We start from the raw sequence: 23,757 nt of genomic DNA, 5'->3' as shown, positions 1-23,757 counted from the left end.
TGGCATAATCTATTCCTTAACTAAAACATTGACTTTTTAATTTCTAAAAGAAATCAATAAAAATCAAACTAAATGTAAGAATTTTTTTTTAAATTTGAGGCCAAAATTTTTTGAAAAGGCCAAATTAGGGACCAGGCCAAAATTTGAGGCGAGGCCAAAATTTGGGACCAGGCCAATTTTGAGGCCAAAATGAGGCCAGGCCAACTTTGAGGCCAGGCCAGGCCAATGGGGCCAGGCCAGGCCAGGTTTTAGAGTATGCAGGAAACAAATTTGTTTTTCTAAATAAATAAGCAACACATATCTCTAGCGAAAGACGTGTGTGCTGAATCAGTTTATCAACTGGTGTATGGCATGTAAACAAGACCGTGTGAAATGTTAACGACCGGTGTATGTAAGTAATAAATCTGACCCAATATGTAACTAGCGGCTAGTGATAGAAGAAACTGATTGTAACTGATAAAATATATGTATTAAGGCGCAGTCGTTTATCATTCGTTAATCAGAGGAGTGGGTGGGTTCTCTGCCTGTGTGCAGACAGAGACCAGTGAATTACGAGGCCATTCCTTATATCTGCTCTTGATAATGAAATTAAAACTGACAAATCGAAATAGGCCGTTTGTTGAAATTATCACATCAAGCCCAACCCCTGACTCTCCGAAGTGAAGGGATCAGACTCAGCTTTTTTTTTTTACAACGTACAATTAAGATAGTGCTCGGACCCTCTCGATCCTTTTATAAAGAGTTCTTCAGTATATGGTATCTGTTATTTACATAATTTATATTAAAATCCAGGGACCGTATGTCGATTTCGTAGTAAAAAAAAGCAGTTTATCAGAACGCAAACCGTAGAAACACTTACATGTATTAACTAGCTATATGAGGAACTACAGACCCCATATTGTTTCTTTGTCAGTTACACTCTCTTCCCTAGTCTCCATGGAGATGACCTGACCCTAGCGGGAAACCAAGGTCATGTCGGTACCTGAGCAGAGTAACATAATCTACTTTATTAGTCTACCTCTGCTATCTTTATCACATCATCACACCCCAGTACACGTGAAGATAACCGACAGTAAACGACCAGACATAGGACTAGCAAACAGTGGACTGCTATGACCCCCAGGAATGACGGACTACAGGAAGGAGTACTCCCCCGTCGTCACCTCCCTCAACACGTACAAGATCTTCCTCATCGGCGAACAGCTCAGGTCAGTTTCCCTCAGGGGTTAGGGTTGGTGGGAGGGGTCAGCCCTCTGTGGTTATATATCAGTGAAATGCGTCTCATTGTCAATATCTCAGTACACCGGCCCAAGATCTTCGATCCTCACCGCAGAGCAGCTCAGATCAGACGGTCCCCGTCATGGGGCCAGGGTAGGGGGGGGGGAGGAGGGCTAGTTTTCCCTCATCGGTGAGCAGTTAAGGCTGGATGGTCCCCCTCGGGGGTCATGATATAGGTGGTGCTTGGGGGTTTAGTTCCAGCAGGCTCTATATTAATAGAATGTTAAAGGCGCGCTGTACATTTTTTTGGGAGGGGGGCGGGGGTATGGTGCGTGGTTTTCCCCTTCCCCTTACCGTGTTCCCTGACCCCATGAAAGGGACCGTCTGATGTTTTAATCACAGTCGAATAAATGAAATCGGCTTTGTTAGAAGTCACACAATATAACCTTTTTGCACTTTCCAAACTTTTTCCAAGAGCTATCATCCTTTTTTAATCAGAAAATTATTGTACGGTAAACTAAGTTTTTTGCATGAATGTTTAATTAATTAAAAGAATTTACTTGCAACTATTTACCAGAAGAATAAAATGAAAATTAGATAAACTAAGAAGATATCTGTAGAAATAGATGTGTTTCCCACGGACTTGAGCAGCTGTTGAGTGCAAAGAAGACGCAATAAATTATTACTCAAAGATTTTCTAATCTCCAGCTTTAATCTTTTTCTTAGGACAAGCTTTTCAAATTGGCACCAAGGTACCAATGATCAAATTTTCAATATTGTAAATATAAAAAATAGTCTTTATACAAATGTTAATCGGATACTGGATAGTGGTATGATGAAATATTAATAATTGATTAATAATTGTATTAAATCACAGTCGCGTCGGAAGCAAATTGAAAGTATGGGGAGGGGCTATACATATCAAAAATCTTGACAAGCAAAAAAAAAAAAAAGGAATATAAAAAAAGAATCTAGTATTTGTTATGTTTGTTGAGGCTCGTAATAAACCATCACTGCTTCATATGATACCGAGAACAAGTTTATGGAAATATAATATGGACATGCGTTTGGTTAATTATTTCCCTTTTTTATATATTTTATTTCATCAAATAAAATATACAACATGACTAACGTGAAATCTGTTCTATCCACAACAAAATGTCAGCTGTAAACGTAGACCTGTGTCTTTTAGGACTTGTATGAATGGAGTAGGTCTTATAAGGGACCGGAAATACAGACTCAGAACGTACAGATCCTGTTTCCAGGGCAATGAGACCGTTGATTGGATGGTTCGCAGCAGACGATGCGACGACCGTCTCACCGCCGTACGCATAATGCGCACTCTTCAAAAATGGAGCTTTTTTCATCATGGTAAAATTCTTGAATCTAGTATATTGCAAAATTCTCACCATTTCTCAATGCTTGGATTCACTCTGTCAATTTCCTTCTTTCTCTACAGTGTGCGATGACCACAACTTTAAGGATGAACTGCTATTTTATCGGTTTCGTCGTGATGATGACTCTATCGAATCTCAGAAAGATCTCTTACTCTTCTACAAAGTGCTCGATATTTACCACTCGTAGGTACTCCCAAGAGTTTTATGTACAATTGAGAAAATAGAGTGTTTGATTTGTAATTCTCTTATATGGTCAATTCTATTTTTAATGATTATACCGATATTATTTATCTTAGCATAAATACTTCAAAGAAAGGCATATTACGTGGCTACCAAGTGAAAGGACAGGTGTTCGATAGAGCTTTCATGGGATCCGCGTTCGTTGATTGGTTAGTCAAATCAGGGATGGTCGACACGAAGGAACGGGCCATAATTACGGGGAGGCAACTCCTGGAAAACGATATCATCAGACACGGTAGCATTTAATTATCATAATATCCGAAATAGGATTAGCAAACTAAAGTTACTACTTTATCAGGTGATTTTTTGGCTAAAACACCTTTGAAAAATTCAATTGTTTGAATTATATTAAAAACAGATTTTGACAGATTAGTGACGTCATTTTCTGTCGTCTGCAGTGACAGACGATCACCACTTCCGGAACGACAGCATGCTTCTATACCAGTTTAACCTGGATCTAGACCAGCGTCGGCGGATGTCAGACGTCCTCATCCTGGACGACACCCGCCGGATGTCAACAGATTCCCGCTCCTCAAATGAGTCTCAAGAAATCGCAGTGCGGAATATAGAGTCACGTGATATCGGTTTAAGCGGTAAACGAAAAGTCTTGTGGTATCGTCTGTGTTGATATTGTTATTGATGTTACAGTTAATAACAATGATATATTTTTTTATTTTATAGATATTGAAAATACTGAAAACAAATCATCTGAAACAATAGAATCCTCATCCCCCATGCAACCAAAATCAGGTAATGATTGGAACTTTGTAGAGAAAAAAGAGACCTTTTTAGCAAAGGACTATATATGGTTTGAGCCTAAAATGGCCCCCTTAAATGAACATTGTCATTTTACTGTAATTCTTTGTTTTATTTGTACAAATATACATTTGAAGTTTTTTCATAATTTTCATTTTGATTTTAGTGCCCACAATTTAAACATATGACATCATAAAGTTTACCTTTTCCCGCCATTTTCTCATTTCTTGCATAAAACGACATGTTTTGAAGCAGTTTTTCTTTAAGGAAACATTGAGCGACTACTTGAACAAACAAAATATTTTCACCAAAGATGTATCTCTCCAATACTTATACGTGACAAAAAGTTCGTTCTTGTTCAAAGAGTCGCTCTATATTTCCCATTCGAAAAAAGATAAGAAAAATGTCAATTTTTGACTGATTTTGATTGAATTATAAAAATAGCATCACTTCTGACGTCATATACTGCCAGTGAGTGCATATAAATCAATTAAATAGGTGAAAAACATATTTTATATCAACTCTTTTATAACACAACAAATTAATGTACCTAAATCATTTTAAAGGGGCCGAATTTGACTAATATCATAATTATATAGTTCTTTGGTAAAAACCACACTGAGTCTTGATTTTCACGCTATTTCTTTTTTAGTGTTGTTACGATATGAAACTGCAGACGACCTAGAATCTCCCGACACGCCCTTCATCAGATCCTGTCTCAGGGTACGTCATTTCAAATATCATATACCCTCGTCCTTCAACATCTTTATGGGGGGTTATAGGCCCATACGAATCTGAATCAATGGCTCTTTAAAAAAAAATAACATCATAATTAAATCTGTATGATTCACCAAATTAGTTGAGATGTGAATTCGTAGGCAAGAGCTGAGATATCCGATTCAGAAATAACGGTAAACCATATCGAATCACAGAATCCACTATACATGTACATGTATTTTCTGCAGATTTTCAGCGACTCTGTGGGGTACGGGTTTGTGATTCGTGGGATCGGCCCTACCTATGTACAGACGGTGGACCCCGAGGGACCAGCAGCCGATGCTGGGCTCAAGGTAGTAATTCTAGCCTCTGATTCCAGTCGTAGTTAAGTAAACCAAACTGAACGCTCTCAACACACACCATCGTCATATCCGAATATCCAGACATTTAAAACATTTGATCTTTTAGACGATATAGGTTCGACTGCACTGTCAATACTAATGTTGATTATCACCTGGTCATTCGGATAAATACTATAAGAAATTTCCGGCAAAGTCAGGTTTTACTGTATCATTAAATGTATGCATGGGTCGACGAAATCTCAGCGAGACTCGTCAAGACTGAAAAATTTGACGACGTCGACGTCGAGACGTCCGTCAAATATTTTCATTCTCGATGAATCTCGCTGAGAATTGGGTTGATGATATACTGAATACATTGTGTAAACTTTGTTAAGAGTTGTACAAGTTGATTGTTTCAGGTTCGTCAGTACATATACTCGGTGAATGGTGAGAACGTTTTGCGGGAGGATCACCATACTGTGGCGCAAAGGATCATGGGAAGTAACAGGGACTACATCAACCTTTGTGTCATGTCTCACAAACGGGAACTGAAAGAAAAATGAACCAATTCTCATGACAGAAAAATATGTCAAAGGATCAAACCGCACCCCAACAACTCTAGTCATCTTACCTACCCCTCTTATTATCGATATATTAACTTAATTATATATTAAATTAAAATATATATACAGTAACCATGGTAACTAACAATAAACAAATCTAATACAAACAAGGTACCTACATACATGAAATTGTTTGGAGAGAAACCTGCCATTGTACTCAACAATTGTTTAAAAGTTTTAATTTTGAAGATATATTAATTCTTGAACAGTGGTCATAACAATTAACTATGCTATCACATATCTTAGTTTGATGAACATTTGATTCAAGGATTGACTCTGCCTCAACAGTGAAGTATATGACGAAAATAACACACAGTACATTTTTCTTTTCTTTGCACCTTTTTTTTTTTAAGTTTATCCATCTCCTTGGGATTCAACTATCATAAATGAATTCCAAACTAATTTAAATCACAATTACTAGGTTTTGTTTTTGAAGTGTTTTGAAGCAAAACAACTTTGTAATTTTATTGGACCAATGTACAATAATTCTCACATTGTTATGTTTTACTGTTACAGAACATCTACCATCCCAGAACAACTGTCAAATACTCACTTGTAATAAAATACAAAACATGATTGACTTGAGGAGTTTATTCATTTTTTATAGTCTCTGAGAGCAACATTTTCAGGTTTACAACATTTTCCTGTCAAATACATTCGTCTGGATAATCAGAAATATTTCTGCAACGGTTCTCCCAGCGTTCTCTCCATTTGACTGATGACGGATTGACACATTTTCTCTACTTCCTCTTCCTCATCTGCAGATAAACAAAATACAAAATGAATAATGTTATAGTAATACTGATCAACAAGACCTGTTTGCATTATGATAAAACTTGAATTGAACTACTTTAATTACATTAGCATCAACCGTCGGATCGTGTGACCTCCATGCTGGGTCAACAAACAACTATCTACCAAGTTTGATGACATTAGAGATTGATAAGTCTTCATATTCTGATAAACAGACTGACTTTAAATGAGTTTAGTGGTTGCACTAACATTCCTTCATACATTGGACTAAATCTGTACATTGGGGGAATTACTAAATACCATTAAACAAATATATTTTAATTCTGAAGATTTAGTGATTCTGATCTTTAGAAATACATTTCTCTATAAAAATGGATCCATACAAGTACACATACTTTTTAGAATTGCTGACTGGAGACAAACTGGTCAACCACTCTACCTTATAGTTGTATTAAAGTCATGTAACCCTTTATACATTATCAATCCAACTTGACAAGTTAAACTTACCCTCCATGAGTTCAGCAAGGAATGGAATAGTCTCTGGCAGTAATGGCATGTAGTCCTCCGACAATCTTTTGTGGAATTCATCCACCGCAATCAAAGCTGCATAACGTACCTTTAAATGTAAAAGCATAAATATTTTAACTTATTCAGTGCAAATTTCAGTTTCATATCCCTCAAAAGCAATCAAACTAAGCAAAACTGTGGACTGAATTTTTTACTGATCATCTGGTGTACTACAGAGGGTTCCGCTTAATCTGATAGTCTGTTTGTCAGGCAAACATTATCAGATTAACCGATTATTAGATAAACCAATTTAGCGTTTTTGTGGTATTTAATTTTGGTATAGAATAAAATACAACTTGTTTCAATACATAATTTATCAACAAACAGATATAATCTGTTTCTCAATAGTTTATAATGAAATAATTTACCTTGCATTAGCAATGAAATAGCATTTTAGTCGTTATTTTGTTTGTAAATGATCAACAGAAAATGTTTCCCTTCTTCACTGTTCATTACGATGGTTTCAGAGTGGCGGCCATTTTAACAGGAAGTGATAAGGGCTAACTGTCTAAACATTCCCTCTTTTCACCTGGACAATTTATTTTAATTCTTTTTCTGGTATAGTAGAATGCTCTTAAAACATTAATTATGCATGATAACAAATTATTTGAATTTTATTCATTAAGATTTCTACCCCGATGTAAAATTGAGAGTAATCAGAATTTCCTCGATGTCACATGTTCCCAAGCACTTTTGATTCAGAAATTACATGTTTAAATAATGCTTAATGGTGCAAGCCTAGCATGAAATTAACACAGGCAATTAGTAAATGAAAAAACAGTAAAATGTGTACACAGGTAAGGTCAGTCCTGTGTGCGGTCATCCAAAACAATTTCAGTTTCATATCCCTCAAAAGCAATCAAACTAAGCAAAACTGTGGACTGAATTTTTTACTGATCATCTGGTGTACTACATGTATATCACTCAATGCGAATGATACAGAAATGTTGACTGAGGCTTTACCTGTGGTGAAGTATGGCGTGTCTTGAGCAGGATCTGATAGTTCAGGGTCTTCCAGAGGGAATCGTCCTGAGTCGCCACACCGAACTGTACGATACAGGGAACCAGATGCTTACTCACCCTCTCCTTGGATAAAGTCCCATCGTCTACATTCTCCAGCTGAAATATGTAACATTCTACATGTACCTTTTATTTTCTACATTCTCTAAAAAAAATGCTAGCTTAGCTTCAATGAACTTACCCCTTCCGACCCAGAACAAATATATACACTTGCTGGTGCAGTAATGTACAGTTACAGCAAAAACACTTACTATGAATTTGAAGTGGAGTAATTTTCATTCCCCCAAGTCTTGAATTGTTTTGTAAAATCGAATGTTATTTTAACAATAAATCAAAATTGTTTGTTCCTGATCTTCATTATAAAGGTGTTTTACTATGCATGTAAAATTGAATGGGATAGTCACAAGAGCTTGACAAAAGCGTGAATCTGATTGGTAGATGTCTGTTACCTGATCAACCAATGGCTGTAGCAGGGTGTCGAATCTCTCCTTGGTAACGAAGCCCTCTGTGTCATACAGGAAGCACTTGTACAGACAATCACAGACATGGACCAGTAACTTGTGAGCTTTCCTTCGTCCCTTCTTACTGGACCCATAGAAATCATTCCCTGTGTAAAAAGTAAGGATTTTTAAAAGAAACTTTGTCATGCATGTTGGAAAGGGGATAAGGATCTGCATTAATAAACAGTAAAATTTTATTTTAGAAGAATCTGAATTAATAAGCAATAAGATTTAGTCAATCCATAAAAAATTTAGCATATCACATCAGAGGGGATTTAAAGTTGTGAAAAGTGGAACCCTATTGGAATGTTACCTGTAATTTGTTTGTTGTTGTCCTTTAACACCTGAGCCGCATGAACAACAATGTGACTGGCAAAGATTGTAAACAGACTCTGCATCTTCTCTGCCAGCCTGTAATAGATCAATACATCAACCACTGATTTTTCTGCACACCAAGTCTTTATCATGCTGCTTAATTAATTACAGTTAAGTTTCAACTTTGCGAGGAGTTTGTAGCATTAAACATACCTATCTGCCATTTTGTAGAAGACAAGAATTCTGTGCCTCTGTTCCTCCTCTCTCTTGGCCCAATCAAACATCTACAGGGAATAAAATTAGGAATTAAAAGCACCTATAAATATATTTACTTACTTCTGACTTGTTTCCATGACAACAGATTCAGTGTTCAAGAGGTGGTCTACCTTGTAAAACATGGGTCTAAATGTGGCCTCCGACAGCTTCATCACCGTGGTAACAATGGTGTCAATCACAGCATCCTCTAAATCTTCTACATCCCCCTGTAATCATTAAGTACACATTTACAATGGATTGTAGTTATTCACTTGAAAAGGCAATTTAAGTACAATCTAAATTTATGAATTATAAACTATTAAAAAAATGATTTTTACATTTGATCAGTAGACTATAGACTAAGTGACTAAGAATTACCTGTAATTGTAAGTGTACATCCAGACAGGAATTACTGAGTACAGTCACTGTACATGTACATCCACACAGGTGGGAATAACTTACCGGTACCTGAGATAGTGGAGAGAGTACATCCACACAGGTGGGAATAACTTACCGGTACCTGAGATGGTGAGAGTACATCCACACAGGTGGGATAGAATTACCCAAGATTGTAACTGTACATCCAGACAGGTGAGAAAGATTTACCAGTACCTGAGAATGTGACTGTACATCCAGACAGGTGAGGAAGATTTACCTGAGATTGTGACTGTACATCCAGGCAGGTGAGGAAGATTTACCTGAGATTGTGACTGTACATCCAGACAGGTGAGATAGAATCCTTGGAGCTGCACCAAGTGACTGCTGAGGTCCTCTTTCTTCATGTGACTGACATGCTCTGTAAGCATGGTCATCATCGACTCTATCCCTTTCTGCAAACATTTCAAGTATTCAATTATCAATGTCTGCTTGATGATATATCTCTCTAAAAACAAAAGTCTGTTTTTGAATTCTTCAATAACAATTGACATTAAATTGTGACTCTTATCTACTTACTGGGCTGGTTGTCAGGAGCTTTTCATAACAGTCAGGTAAAATCCCGAGGAGTACTCGAGGAGGAAGGGAGGTTGCCATGGAGCTCCTACAACACAAACAAATGATTGATAAATACCTAATAATATGCATTAAACATTTTCAACCATACAAGGTGCTTTGAAGAGAATATAGTTTATAGTTAAAATACCTGATAGCCTTGAGCTTCTGTTGAATGGGTGCTTTTTGTAGTGCATCTGCCTGGTTGCCAGAGAGACAACAGGTCTACAAGAATTAATGCACAGTTTTACAAGACAAAACCTGAACATTAAGATTCTGTATGACAAACTTCATTGAAGTTAACAACCAATACATAGTACAACAAAGAAGTCAGTTGTTTCTTATACTGTAACTAAAATAATTCATCTCAAAGTGAACTGGAGGTGAAACTTGTATTCTGGCATGATATCCAAGACCTCTTACCCGAGTGACAATATCCTGCAGGTAAGGGCTGAGGAACAGTGACAAGTTCTCCATTACTTTCTGCACCGCTGTGACGACACTCAGGAGAAACAGTTCATTCCTGTGGGGAACATTATGATCACATTCTCAAATTCTCATTGTGGTATAGTTAAAGAAAAAAGCCAATCTAAAACACTCTGACAAGAGTTGGGCTAAAGGATACTGTAGTTCTTAGGGAAAGATATTTGCCAAGAACTCACTGCAGTAATTAATATGATTTAGAATAACTTGTGTAAATCTAAGCTGTGCAACTACAAAACATGTGTTGTTTCTACTCCAAAAATAAAAAAAAAAAAACAAAAAAAATTGTTAAAGTAATTTTACATGCCACAATAAAACTTAGATGATGGAGAGCCCTGAGTAATGCTTCATTAGATAAGATGTTAGATAACCTCACCCCTCCAGCAGCTGGCTATCCTTGAGACAGGAGACAATCTTTGGCATGAATGTGGACAGTTGAGAGATGACGTGGGCCTTCAGCGAGCTACAGACCTCCGCGATACACAGCACAGCACTCGCCTGGAGAGACTGGTTCACCTCGTCACTACTGAATATTTCCACCGAAGTCTTCAGCACCTAAAAACAAAACAACAATGAATTATATTTCTTAGCCTAATGTTTTGGTCTTGATAAATTTTCAGGGAAAGATTTCAAAATGCATGAAGGTGGCAGAATGTTTGCTGTTGTTAGAGTAGTATGGGGAGATTGCTAGTCCAAGAATTTCAGGACATTCACCTTGATGAACATCTGTGGATGGTTGGTGCCGATCCTTCTACACAACAACTTGAGGCTGTACAGGGCCGTCTGTACAGTGGTGACCTCTGCGTTCTCTGAGGAACACACACGTAACAGTCTGTCCACAACCCCCAGTAAGCTTGTCTCCTACAACAGCAGTATTTTTTAACAATGACAGAGGAAAGCTTTAATTAAATGTTCCGAAAAAATAATATAAATTTGGTTTTTCAAACTCAACTCAAACTTAATGCTCCGAATAAAACAAACAAGTCTAAGAAATAAAATCTGCGCCAATAATGGAGATGTACAAAGTTGAAAAAAGTGATACAGAGAAAATATATTTGTGCCCTTTATGGAGACAACTAAGTCCCACTAAGGCTGGGTCCGTTACCATGGTGTGCTCCTTCTGCTGCAGGAAGGAGTTGAGGAGCTCCATCGACTTCCTCTGGATGTTGGGGATCGAGTGCTGCATCAGATCCTGAATCACCTGAAGTAACATGGTCTCCGGGAGAAGTCCAACCACCTGTAAAACAAGGAAAGAAACCAATGATAGTGCAATCCTTGGCCACTACATTCAATAGCTCAAATACTAGAGATTTCTAATCAAATGTGAGGAATGAATATCTGCATAAAATTTTGAGAAGCTGCCCCTTACAGATTTTAAAAACTTGCCTTATTTTTTTGGATGGGTGTAAACAAAATGAAATTATGATAAAAAGTCAATGCTCATTATTTTATATTCTTGTGATATAAAAAAAAAAGGACTCGCAGACATACACTGTGTAACATATGGAACGTACAGTACCTATATCTATATACATATGGAATGTACAGTACCTATATCTATATACATATGGAATGTACAGTACCTATATCTATATACATATGGAATGTACAGTACCTATATCTATATACATATGGAATGTACAGTACCTATATCTATATACATATGGAATGAACAGTACCTATATCTATATACATATGGAATGTACAGTACCTATATCTATATACATATGGAATGTACAGTACCTATATCTATATACATATGGAATGTACAGTACCTATATCTATATACATATGGAATGTACAGTACCTATATCTATATACATATGGAATGTACAGTACCTATATCTTTATACATATGGAATGAACAGTACCTATATCTATATACATATGGAATGTACAGTACCTATATCTATATACATATGTAATGTACAGTACCTATATCTATATACATATGGAATGTACAGTACCTATATCTATATACATATGGAATGTACAGTACCTATATCTATATACATATGGAATGAACAGTACCTATATCTATATACATATGGAATGTACAGTACCTATATCTATATACATATGGAATGTACAGTACCTATATCTATATACATATGGAATGTACAGTACCTATATCTATATACATATGGAATGTACAGTACCTATATCTATATACATATGTAATGTACAGTACCTATATCTATATACATATGGAATGTACAGTATCTATATCTATATACATATGGAATGTACAGTACCTATATCTATATACATATGGTTTAAGAATTAGACATCGATATGATAATCAATTAATTTATATTTGTTAAACTTAACAGATTATCATACTTCAAACATAACATGAAAGCTCAAAACCTTAACAAGATAAAAAGAGAGAATATTAAGGGAATAGAGTCTGACCTTGTCAAGGAGGTCGTATATTTTGTGGGTTAGGGCACGGCAGAACTTAGCCAGGGTCTGATCCTCCACCCTCAGCTCTATCAGGGCACAAATGTAGGTCATGATGGTCTGTACCAGGTGATGGAAGCCAGAGGTTATCTCCCCTTCTTCACAAGCTGCCAACTGAAAAATTAAACCAGATTTTTTAGTAAATCGTCCTTGAATAGCAATTCATGTGGTAAGCAAAAGTATTTGTTTCCAAGGGAAAGTCTATAAAAGTAGCTACATCAGTAATTGTAATAAATGGAGGAAAGAAAGGTCTGCAAATTTTCCAAAATTCCAAGAAATACTCAAAGAAAAAATACAAAACATCTGATGTTGCAGAAATAACAGGTAACCATGACATTATACCTATTGATGAAGGAACCACACGTAACCCTGACAAACAATCCTATGTAACCGTGACAAAACACACCTGCTGTAGTAGGGTAGAGCTTGTGCACCAGGACAGCAGTAGTCGGATCGTCCGGTACTTGAAATGTCTGAGCTGTTTGGAGGTGTGGGTCTCCACTTTGAAGATCTCCACCCCATCCTTATTCTGTTTCCCTGGTTTCCTTCTCTTGGGTGTCGACTCTAAAAACATAACATGGTAAGTTTGTTATTTATTTGTACTGTGCATTGAAATTCAATTGTTTTAAATATTCTAACTGTATATGATTAAACATCATAATTCTTAAAATACCTCACCAAAAAGACAAATTCTTGGATACTAGTAGTATTGGATGCTGACAATTTTTTTCTATTTATATGTGTATGAAATACACACAATATACCGGTAAATGAACTAAATAAATTGAGGTCCTTTACCTGTGGGTTTATCAACAGGCAGACCTGATACGTAAGTTATCATGGCAGCTATTGAGTTGATTTGTGTTGTTACAGAAAACTGGAATAACAGATTCAAGTCAAACTGCATCTCAGCATCATCTTCCTGCCATGAAAGGAATGAATAATATTTTGTTAAAATCAGCTATACATAAACTGGGGCACAGGGACTGTAAAGTGTTGGATATGTAACATCTGACTGCTGATCTTACCTCTGTGGGTTCACTAGCTGGACGGGTAATTTCATGCGCCATCTTTAGAAGGACACACCTCCACAGGAAGTTGTCTCCACCTACTATCTCCACCAATCTTGAGAACAGCATCAGGCGGCGGTGCTCTGGGATGTGGGTGTAGGCATCCACAAACACCTGCATCACCATGGTGATGACCTCCTCCTTGCTCTGACCTCCAGCGAGGGCCTCTTTCTGCTCACATGCCTGAAAAGTATGCAATGATTCATAGGATCATTATCCTTTTCCATAAAATCATTACCCTTCTTCAATTTTGAGGACAATATCTTTATAACTGGGTTATAACCTGCCACTTTTACCTTATTAATTAACAGTCTGTCTTACCGTAACTAAGGCAGGAACCACGGTCTCCAGAATACGATTGATGACATGGAAACTGTACTGGTCGTCATGGCGCATCACATTTGCTCCCATAAAGGTGAACACAGACATGACTTTGTGTAGAAGATCTTCCTGAAGGAAGCCAATCAAACATGAGAATTACTGGTGTTAAAATGTACAGTCCTTAACTGGTCATATTGAAAAGAAGAGTATGAAAGAAATCTTATTAATAAATAGTAATTAAAATATTGTGAAAAGAACAGAGAAAAAGAATAGTACTGGGAATATTTTGGATGCTGTGGACAGGACGAGCAGAGCTTTATGATGAGTCTGTGGATTGCTGGACGTCCTGATGGCGCTCACTATCAGATCAATGTTAAAAGACGACTCCTTCTTCAAATCTAAATCAGAGACAACACAAACTTATCATACAAAAATTTAAAAGTAAATTCTTGAATTCAGGTAACCTTAATGAAACAGTATACTAGTATCGATCTAAATTCATTCATATGTATTTCCTTTTTTTTCTTGAATTACAAGAAACTTACCTGGTACAAGTTGATGTCTGATGGCCCTTTGACACACTTCATCAACCACAGACAACAGCAGCTGCTTGATGTACTCAGCTGAGGCATGCTGGTCTGAGTTCAACACCCTACAAACACAATCAGTTCACAGAACAATGCACTTGTTACAATGTCAAGGTCATAGAAGTAAACAAACAATTGGCAGCGATGTTCAAGGAGTGAGACACTGACTGTTCAACACATACATATCTCCACTTAATTCAACTACAGCTGTTCCCAAGACTTACTCTGATAGTATCTTAAACAAGGTGGGTAAAAGCTGGACATAGTCGTTGATTTTTTTCTTGCTTTGAATGGTCTCAAGGACAACAACCACTCGCTGCCATGGCAACTGTTCAAAAATGTCTTCCTCTGCCTGTCCGCGTACATCAGATTTCCTGTAAAGTAATCATACAATGCTAGTTTTCTGCTATAAACACATACATGTACTAAGCTGATGTGAGAGGAAGGGTTTGGGTGGTGGGATGGGGGTCAAGGTGTTAGTAAGGAGCAAGTCATGTGGCCCTTCACCTGTGTCTTTTGCGTTCTTTGACGGTGGAGGCTGATGGTGTTGTCTGCAGACATTTGTTGAGTTCCTCAATAACATGTCCACTCTCCAATACCAACTATTAAATCATGGAAGAATGAGAAATATAAAAGGCAGGTCAAAATTTGCTCTTTAACTTTAACACAGAATGACAAATTCTGTCTACAAGGCAATAGAACATCTTTTACATATAATAATTAATTAAGAGTTCTTGATAATTCTGTATTTACGAGTACACCTCATTTAACCTGACCATGTAGAGTCTCTAAAGATGGTACGTATACCTGTAGTTTGTGCAACTTACATGTTTCAGTGTCTTCTTGATCACTTTGACAGTGTCTGGAGACTGTGTTTTCACCCAGACATCAAACAGACACGACAAAACCTTGTGACGAGTCTCCGGGGTCAATCCTTCGTAAAATTCACCGCTCACCTGTTAATGGACAGGAGAAAACAATATCATGACATGTCTGTCACAGAATATTAAATAATGATGATGTGACGCCATCTATTATACAGCTTATGTGACACTGTTCAAAGGACAAACATAGCATGTGACTTTCCCAAATCTGAATAACTACAGGAAAATTCAAGAGATTTTTTGCTCAGATGTAAATTTATTCATACATGATAAACTGCCACTTTCTTGAAAACTAGCTCACTTTCAAATAAAATTTTAATCTAAGTTGACACAATTTTCTGAGCAATTATAAATGCTTTCTATTCAATTATTGTATCATGTAACATGTGCTTGGCCTGACAAAGCAAGATAATTTTCATCACACTAAATGAATGTCTTAATATCCAGGTGTCATAACAGTGTTATATCTCAAAGACACCCATAGCTAGATAAGAGAATCAGACTGAAATTGTTCTCAGTACATGTACCTATATGTAACTTCCCTACATTGTTTCTGTACAATGACCAGAGAGATATTACCTGTGAAATCATCAGTTCTTGTACTTTTGTGACCGGGCTTGACAACATCTCTAGTACCAGGGTCAGTGCCTGGGGGTCAGAGTCCAGCAGGGAGCAGGTGTCCTGGGTGAACCTCTGAATCAGGAGCCCACAGCTGTCCAGGACGAGGGGTGAGGGTCTGTCACCCTGAGCGGCCAGTAACAAGGACCTCAAGACTGGCAGCAGCTCTCCCAGAAGTTTCTAACAAGTAATGAGGTATACATGTAGTGATTCATTTAAATCAGTAAAACATGCTTATATCCAAGTGCAAGACAATTTGATTCATAAGAAATTAAATGTGAAAAAACATAAAGTGAAGTCCGGTATTAGAGAGTGGATGAAGGGAAGATAACTCGTTCTCAATATAATTTGGGCATAGTACATGTAGTAGGAGTCCATGACATATTGCTTAATGTTCAATGCAAGTAAGTACAGATACTGAAATATACTACATTTGTTATAGATTTGATACATTCATAATGTATCTGAAGATTTGAGAAAAAAAATGTGACTTCCCTTTAAATGTAAATTCATTATAACACTGTTAAACAGTACCTGTATTTAACTGTTTTTAACTTTGTTACTTATATCAAAGATACAGAACAAACAATATGTAAACCTAACACTACCCTGTCGCCCTGTCTGGTACCTTGTTGTTATGGAGGGCGGTGACCTTTAGCAGACTGTTCCGGATGTACTCAGGCGTGGCCGAGTTCTGTAGAATGTCCACCACAACACTGACCAGGGTTTCCTCTGCCTTTTTACCTGCATGAGACCTTCGCTTACTCTTCTTTGGTTCGTTGCCCATTACAGCAAATACTGCCTAATTATGGAATTTACGATGGAATTATACAAACATGCAAGAAATAACATTCCATTAGTACGACTGTAAAACAAGTAAACCTTGATCTCAATGCATAAATGTTTGACCTTTTTTTGCTACATTCATGCTTACTTTGTCAAAATTCAAGAAAGACAGTCAAAATCAAAATGAACAAACATGTTGGCATTACACATGTACATGTATATTTCTTTCTGACCCATGTTCCTTGTGCTATTTTACCTGTTTTAGATATTCCTGGTCTGATTCAATCTCCACCTCACACTGCAATACATGTTTCACCAATGGGGCAAACATCCCAACACCCGAATTATCCTTATCACTCAATAGCTTCAGACATTCTATGGCGGTCTGACGAATTCCAGGGTATGGACTCATCAAGGTTAACAACAGGTTTATTATGACTACAAAACATCATCATGTGTATTGTACTTATATATGCCAATTATTGAATGGTTACAGTATCTAGTGAGAAACTAGTTAAAACTGTCTGTTCTTCTTTTATTTCCAACTGACCTGAATCCGTGGCCTTGAACTTTGGATCCTGCATAAGTTGTTTTCCTACAAGTAAGGCCTGAATTTGTAGGCTGACCTTGACCCCTGAGCTTTCACTGAGATCATTACAATGCTGTGTCCACAGAGTTCCAAGAAACTTCATTCTGACATCATTATTCTTCAGATGCTAACAAAAATAAACATTTGGCAATAAATATATACCATCAATTATACTTTCAATTTTTTGGCAGCTTATCACTATCACTTAACAAATGGTACCTGTAAGAATTTGGCGACCAGTTTTCTATATCCCTGCCTACAGGGGGAGTTAGTAGACATAAGCATCAGGTAATCAAACAACCTCACAGTCAAGGTCAGAGCCTCATCATCAAAGTTCCAGTAATCAGCCTCTAAATTGAAAAATAAAGGATGTCTATAAATCAAGCCTGATAAGTTAGGGACATTGTTTACATACAGTAAATTATATCATCATGACCCAGTATGTAAAGACCAAAGGTATTTACCTGTTTTATCTTTGAAATGATCTGGAATCAGATTTATTAAGTCTGCAAACAGATTCAGACTGATGGCGTTTCCCTGTGTCTGGTGGAAAACAAGACTCTGACAGGTCTCTGTCACCATGGCAACAGTCTCCTCCCAATCTGATCTTGGCTGACCTTCAGGGTGGAGCTGATGCAGAAGATGTAGCTGTTTACCACACCAGTGGATTTTGTCTTTAGGGTCCGTCAGAAGTGTAATGGCTGTGTTGAGGAACATTGCTAGCTGACATTTAGATCTCAGACCATCTGCTGTCTTCACCATCTGTGTCAGAAATTTCTCACAGTCTGGCATTTTTATGACAGCAGCAGCTAACCATTCTGTCACATCCACAGAAACCCTGGCTAGGTCCTCTTCAGACATTGTCTTTTTACCTAATGCTTTCTTCTTCAGCTTCTGTGCCAAAGCTTTGATGACTTGGTTACTTTTAGCCAAGTTAGTCTCGCATAAATCTCTAAGAAAATTGACATCATCAGGTGTACAGAGCAGAAACCGTGGAAACAGAAGGAGGAGGACAGATGGCTGCAGCTTGGGGTCACACCCACACAGAACCACCAGGGCTTTGGTCCCCAGCTCTGACCAGGGCTGACACCGCAGGACAATCTTACCCAGCAGGCTGCACAGCTGGTCTCTGTCACTGAGCATACTCCATAAACTCTGCAAGTAGACGCCAATAATTCAGCCCCAGTGTGTAGGAGTTTTATTGAAGTTAAATGGCTATGCTATTTTTTTTTTATTTTAAATATATTGTTGTTGATGCTCATTTATTAACTTTCAACAATGATAAACTAATGGGGGAACATTATTAATCAAGACTAAAACAGAAGTTTTGTTGTTTCTTTGTTTGGGACTTGCATATCTTTTTAATCATGTGTTTGGATTTATAAAAATATAGTGTTTGAAATAATAAAAAAAATAATGAAATAAAAAACAGTGGCAACTTTGACTTAAAAGACCTTTTTGATGTATTTTTTTTTCAGTGTGCATCAAACACAAAACAGGGTTTTTTTGACAATTTTTCCAAAGGGTAAAAATTATACAATGTAGACCTCGGAGTATACACATATAGGTAACATGCAGCCTCTATCTTTACAGACCTGTCCCACATCAAGGATTTTGTCCACAACTTCACTGGAATCATCCGCTAGTCTGGTCATCAACACATCGGCTACATAGTCAGGGTCACACTGCAAGCAAGAACAATCCTGTAGCTTGTTTCTTGTGGTCTTAAAGCTAGCGCATTCAGTGGATATTTATAAACAGTAAAACACTGTCACAGAACACACTCATAACAATTCATGCTTACTTGAGAGACAGTTTCATTGCCTTTTAAAATTGTATTATAAACTCATCAGATTAACACATCACATTTATAACAAATCAAAGTCACTTGTGACTGATACTTCACTATAACCGTGTTTTACTGTATTTTGGCTCCGACTCACTACGTAGAGACCCCCATGTTCCTTACCTTGTCTGCATTCTTCAGCAGGTGCTGCAGGGCGCTGACTCGAATGGAGGGAGTCCTGTGGTTGAGGGACAGGGTGAGGGTGCCCTCGATGTCTGACAGGTGCTGGTGTTTGACGGACAGCACGGACAGGTTCAGGAAGTCCTGGATCTTATCCCTCACTCCCTCGTCCTCCTCCCCCTCCAACAATTCCTGCACCGTTCTGTCCAACGATGTGGGGTACCTATTGATACATAGCTTATTGATTTACTAAATACCACTGAGGGGTATTGTCAGATAAATAACCCAGTCCATCAGTAAATACCACTGTGGGTACCTAACAAATACATTACCCAGTCAATTACTAAATATAATGTAGAGTACTTGCTGTATACATAAAAGAATACAAGGAATATGTTTTACTATAATTCTATGTAGTCCAGTGGCACCTTGGAAGCTTGGATGAAAATAAACTTGGACCTCTTATCTGACTTTCACCTGTCACTTATTAGTTACCTGTCCTCCAGGAGCTGGACTGTCTTCTTGTGCTTCCTGCTGAGATCTTCCAAGTCATCATCATCATCAGTGACATTAGCACACATGAGATAGTTCTCTATAATTTTCCTGCAAACAAAATGGAAAAATTATCATCATTTTAAATCAAAACATGTCTGAATTCCAATGATCACAGTGAGGTGAATGTGCCTACTTAGTGAGGCTGTCTGCCACCTGTTGACTGAGAGGGACACTGGACAGAAAGTCGTGGAGGAGATCGAGATAAGGTGGGGGGCTCGAGATAGCCTCTGTATCACTGCTCTCACTCATACTCATCTCAGAGTCCTGTTTCACAGCCATAACAACAAGTCTTTCCAAGAAAGCCAAAGTCAGTTTGTCACAAATGCCCTCTGTAGCCATAGTCTTCAAGGTTTCTACCAGACCTGGCTGTCGACAGATGTGTTTAAAAGATCTGGAAAAACAAACTAAAATTTAGATTCAAATTTTAGTCTCACTGCAAGGTGTGTGATCACTGCATAAATAAAGTGACCAAACTTTGAAAAAAATTAAAATTAGCACCAAGAGCCTTCGAAACACTTTGACATTGACTAAGTATTTAAGAATATTGAGTTCAAAATATATTCATTTTTTCTTATCATTTGCGTAGAGCTTACTGCTGTCTGACTCTGACATGTCCAGAGTTTTTAACATTTTTGTTGTGTAGATAAGGATATTATCCGGTGCATACCTTGCTGGAAGATTTGAGATCTTCTGTTGCTGAAATATCAGCACTGCACAGGTCATAGTTTCTTTTTCAAGAGACAAAATTGATTTCTAAAAGAAGAAAAACAACTTCAGTTAACTTCAGACACAACCTACCAACAGATGCATAATTCAAAACAAGTCATCAATTTTGCTAAATAGGTTAATGATATACAAAATGTCTCAACCTTAAATAGAGCAGACAACAACGTCTTTAACAGATCTCCCTGTAGGTTGGTCTTTGAGACAAGCTGACCCAGTATCATGTAGGTGGCAGCCCTGTATTGAGTGACCTTTGACTTCAGACCACGACTGAGGTGGGGGAGGATGGCGGCAATGAAGTTCTCAGTGGCTCCACCGAACTCCAGTGCCCCCACAACAGTGGACATGTAGAAAGAGAAGATAACTCTTAGTTTGTCTCCATCATCTTTCTTCACTATCTCCTGTTTAAGAAAGTTTTAAACTAAGAATCATAAATGTATATTAATATATCGCATATACCTGAAATAATTTCCAAACAAATGAGTCATCAAACCATCAAAATAATGATACTTATTTTAATGATGTAAATTTTGATACTAGTTCTACATCTAGTGCTTACTTTGATACGAGTTCTACATCTAGTGCTTACTTTGAAACGAGTTCTACATCTAGTGCTTACTTTGATACGAGTTCTACATCTAGTGCTTACTTTGATACGAGTTCTACATCTAGTGCTTACTTTGATACGAGTTCTACATCTAGTGCTTACTTTGATACGAGTTCTACATCTAGTGCTTACTTTGATACGAGTTCTACATCTAGTGCTTACTTTGATACGAGTTCTACATCTAGTGCTTACTTTGATACGAGTTCTACATCTAGTGCTTACTTTGATACTAGTTTTACATCTAGTGCTTACTTTGTTACGAGTTCTACATCTAGTGCTTACTTTGATACGAGTTCTACATCTAGTGCTTACTTTGATACGAGTTCTACATCTAGTGCTTACTTTGATACGAGTTCTACATCTAGTGCTTACTTTGATACTAGTTCTACATCTAGTGCTTACTTTGATACGAGTTCTACATCTAGTGCTTACTTTGATACGAGTTCTACATATAGTGCTTACTTTGATACGAGTTCTACATCTAGTGCTTACTTTGATACGAGTTCTACATCTAGTGCTTACTTTGATACGAGTTCTACATCTAGTGCTTACTTTGATACGAGTTCTACATATAGTGCTTACTTTGATACGAGTTCTACATCTAGTGCTTACTTTGATACTAGTTCTACATCTAGTGCTTACTTTGATACGAGTTCTACATCTAGTGCTTACTTTGATACGAGTTCTACATCTAGTGCTTACTTTGATACGAGTTCTACATCTAGTGCTTACTTTGATACGAGTTCTACATCTAGTGCTTACTTTGATACTAGTTCTACATCTAGTGCTTACTTTGATACGAGTTCTACATCTAGTGCTTACTTTGATACGAGTTCTACATCTAGTGCTTACTTTGATACGAGTTCTACATCTAGTGCTTACTTTGATACTAATTCTACATCTAGTGCTTACTTTGATACGAGTTCTACATCTAGTGCTTACTTTGATACTAGTTCTACATCTAGTGCTTACTTTGATACGAGTTCTACATATAGTGCTTACTTTGATACTAGTTCTACATCTAGTGCTTACTTTGATACTAGTTCTACATCTAGTGCTTACTTTGATTGTTTTGTACAGTCTCTCACAGAGAAAGGAGAGGAAGCCAGTGTTTGAGTTACAATGGTTGATCAAAGTCTGTCTGGGCAAGTGCACACCAGAGGCCTATAATATAAACATACAGCTGTTGATGATAACAACACATCAAATAATAAATTTCTGCTTAAAGGAATAAAGAATGAATGCAGGATTTTGCTCAATGTAAAAAAAAAATCAAATATTTACTTGAATTGGAAGTAGCCAATCCCACTTAGTGGCGGTTTTGGACTTTAAATTTAGAAGTTGAACTGCTCGTATGAATATCTTGCTCTCATGGAATGGTAACAGACAGACCATAAAGGCATCCATATTGTAGATATTGATATTGAACCTAAAGAGACAAAATGAAACAATTTTATTCACAGATGGCACAATTAGTAAGTTAGTGCTCTCTAGTAAAAAAAAATTAGCATACATGTAATTTGCTTTCAATGGATTTTTCATCAATTTTGATATGCTCCTTTGTACCTGAAAATCAACCACTCCAATGCTTTGTGTGCTGGTTTGAGCAAACAATATGGTGTTAGTCTCTGGAGAAAAGATTCAACTGTTTCATCAATCTGGGCATTCACTTCGGCTGTCTGAACACTCCTCTGGAAGGTCATGGTTGATTCACCAAACAACACTTCCTGATATGCATCAAAAACTGGATCGATAGCCTGCAACTCAGCTATCCCATTTGTACCTGATTAAAGAAAAGCAATAACCTTAGAATCACTAACAACCTGAAAGTATCCTAGTGATAATATTGAAGAACTGTGCAGGTTAACTGAGAATTTATTGAATGAAAAAATGACGTCAGATTCTCTGAGAGTTTCTTTGGGTAAAAAAGTATGCCGTATCAGTGCTATAAGGAAATCTCGTATTTTTCCCTTCATTGATTTCCCTCGAACTTTTTTAAAAGGTAAATGTATTATCATGATGTTATGACTTGAGTTTGTGATAGAATGTAGAGTTGTCTAATTTTTTATGGTTAAATAAATGAAATCAGCGTTTGAGTATAAATTAATATAATTTATTATATTGGTATCAAAAACACACCCACCAATTGCATAAATGGCTTCTTTGTCCAATGCTGCAGCCTCCTTTGGATCGAACAAGAGGGATTTTCTCCTTTTATCTTCGCCATAAACAGCTCGAATGTGTGGCACTGCCAAGCGTTCCAACTGTTTTGCCAAAGACGTCATTTTTAGCTCTGTTGGATAAAAATGAAGACAAAAAGTAAGAAAATTTGACATACGGTAAAAATCTAATTAGAGGCCGAAATTGTCATCGGATAAAAGACGGATAAACTTACTATGTGTGTTTTTTCTCC

At 37.2% G+C, this 23,757-nt stretch overlaps 2 protein-coding genes across 2 annotated transcripts; one reads left to right on the top strand and one right to left on the bottom strand.

Moving 5' to 3' along the window:
- Positions 1 to 1,004: 1,004 nt before the first annotated feature.
- On the top strand, positions 1,005 to 5,588 carry LOC128166181 (DEP domain-containing mTOR-interacting protein-like). Its single transcript, XM_052831181.1, has 9 exons — positions 1,005 to 1,208; positions 2,411 to 2,589; positions 2,678 to 2,798; positions 2,912 to 3,090; positions 3,254 to 3,448; positions 3,537 to 3,605; positions 4,264 to 4,334; positions 4,577 to 4,681; positions 5,089 to 5,588. Exons 1-9 carry the CDS (start codon positions 1,126 to 1,128, stop codon positions 5,230 to 5,232), a joined length of 1,146 nt encoding a protein of 381 aa, XP_052687141.1. The 5' UTR covers positions 1,005 to 1,125; the 3' UTR covers positions 5,233 to 5,588.
- Positions 5,589 to 5,742: 154 nt separating this feature from the next.
- LOC128166189 (HEAT repeat-containing protein 1-like) lies at positions 5,743 to 23,637 on the bottom strand. Its single transcript, XM_052831190.1, has 40 exons — positions 23,488 to 23,637; positions 22,911 to 23,127; positions 22,629 to 22,773; positions 22,407 to 22,508; positions 20,884 to 21,138; positions 20,682 to 20,767; positions 20,148 to 20,405; positions 19,955 to 20,062; positions 19,463 to 19,682; positions 19,089 to 19,178; positions 17,958 to 18,648; positions 17,713 to 17,843; positions 17,455 to 17,620; positions 17,161 to 17,342; positions 16,747 to 16,920; positions 16,080 to 16,298; positions 15,444 to 15,572; positions 15,124 to 15,218; positions 14,841 to 14,990; positions 14,575 to 14,681; positions 14,306 to 14,427; positions 14,030 to 14,158; positions 13,667 to 13,891; positions 13,437 to 13,560; positions 13,045 to 13,202; positions 12,591 to 12,752; positions 11,281 to 11,412; positions 10,890 to 11,036; positions 10,552 to 10,730; positions 10,116 to 10,215; positions 9,844 to 9,917; positions 9,657 to 9,741; positions 9,401 to 9,532; positions 8,834 to 8,929; positions 8,661 to 8,731; positions 8,446 to 8,543; positions 8,082 to 8,239; positions 7,576 to 7,731; positions 6,553 to 6,661; positions 5,743 to 6,050 (listed from the first exon to the last, which is right to left on the bottom strand). The coding sequence occupies exons 1-40, from the start codon at positions 23,627 to 23,629 to the stop codon at positions 5,962 to 5,964; spliced, it is 6,213 nt and encodes a 2,070-aa protein (XP_052687150.1). The 5' UTR covers positions 23,630 to 23,637; the 3' UTR covers positions 5,743 to 5,961.
- Positions 23,638 to 23,757: the final 120 nt, after the last annotated feature.

This window comes from Crassostrea angulata, chromosome 10, assembly GCF_025612915.1.
Source record: "Crassostrea angulata isolate pt1a10 chromosome 10, ASM2561291v2, whole genome shotgun sequence".
NCBI lineage: Eukaryota > Metazoa > Mollusca > Bivalvia > Ostreida > Ostreidae > Magallana > Magallana angulata.
This window is presented reverse-complemented; position numbering and strand designations above follow the sequence as displayed.

Excerpts from the sequence above, each read along its gene's own strand:
- LOC128166189 (XM_052831190.1), bottom strand. The coding sequence starts at position 23,629 with ATGACGTCTTTGGCAAAACAGTTGGAACGCTTGGCAGTGCCACACATT. Across the intron at positions 15,219-15,443 it reads TCAAGAAGACACTGAAACAT|TTGGTATTGGAGAGTGGACA; the intron begins GTAAGTTGCACA and ends ATGATTTAATAG. Across the intron at positions 14,682-14,840 it reads TTGTTTAAGATACTATCAGA|GGTGTTGAACTCAGACCAGC; the intron begins GTAAGTCTTGGG and ends TTGTGTTTGTAG.
- LOC128166181 (XM_052831181.1), top strand. The coding sequence starts at position 1,126 with ATGACGGACTACAGGAAGGAGTACTCCCCCGTCGTCACCTCCCTCAAC. Across the intron at positions 2,799-2,911 it reads GTGCTCGATATTTACCACTC|CATAAATACTTCAAAGAAAG; the intron begins GTAGGTACTCCC and ends TATTTATCTTAG. Across the intron at positions 3,449-3,536 it reads ACGTGATATCGGTTTAAGCG|ATATTGAAAATACTGAAAAC; the intron begins GTAAACGAAAAG and ends TTTATTTTATAG.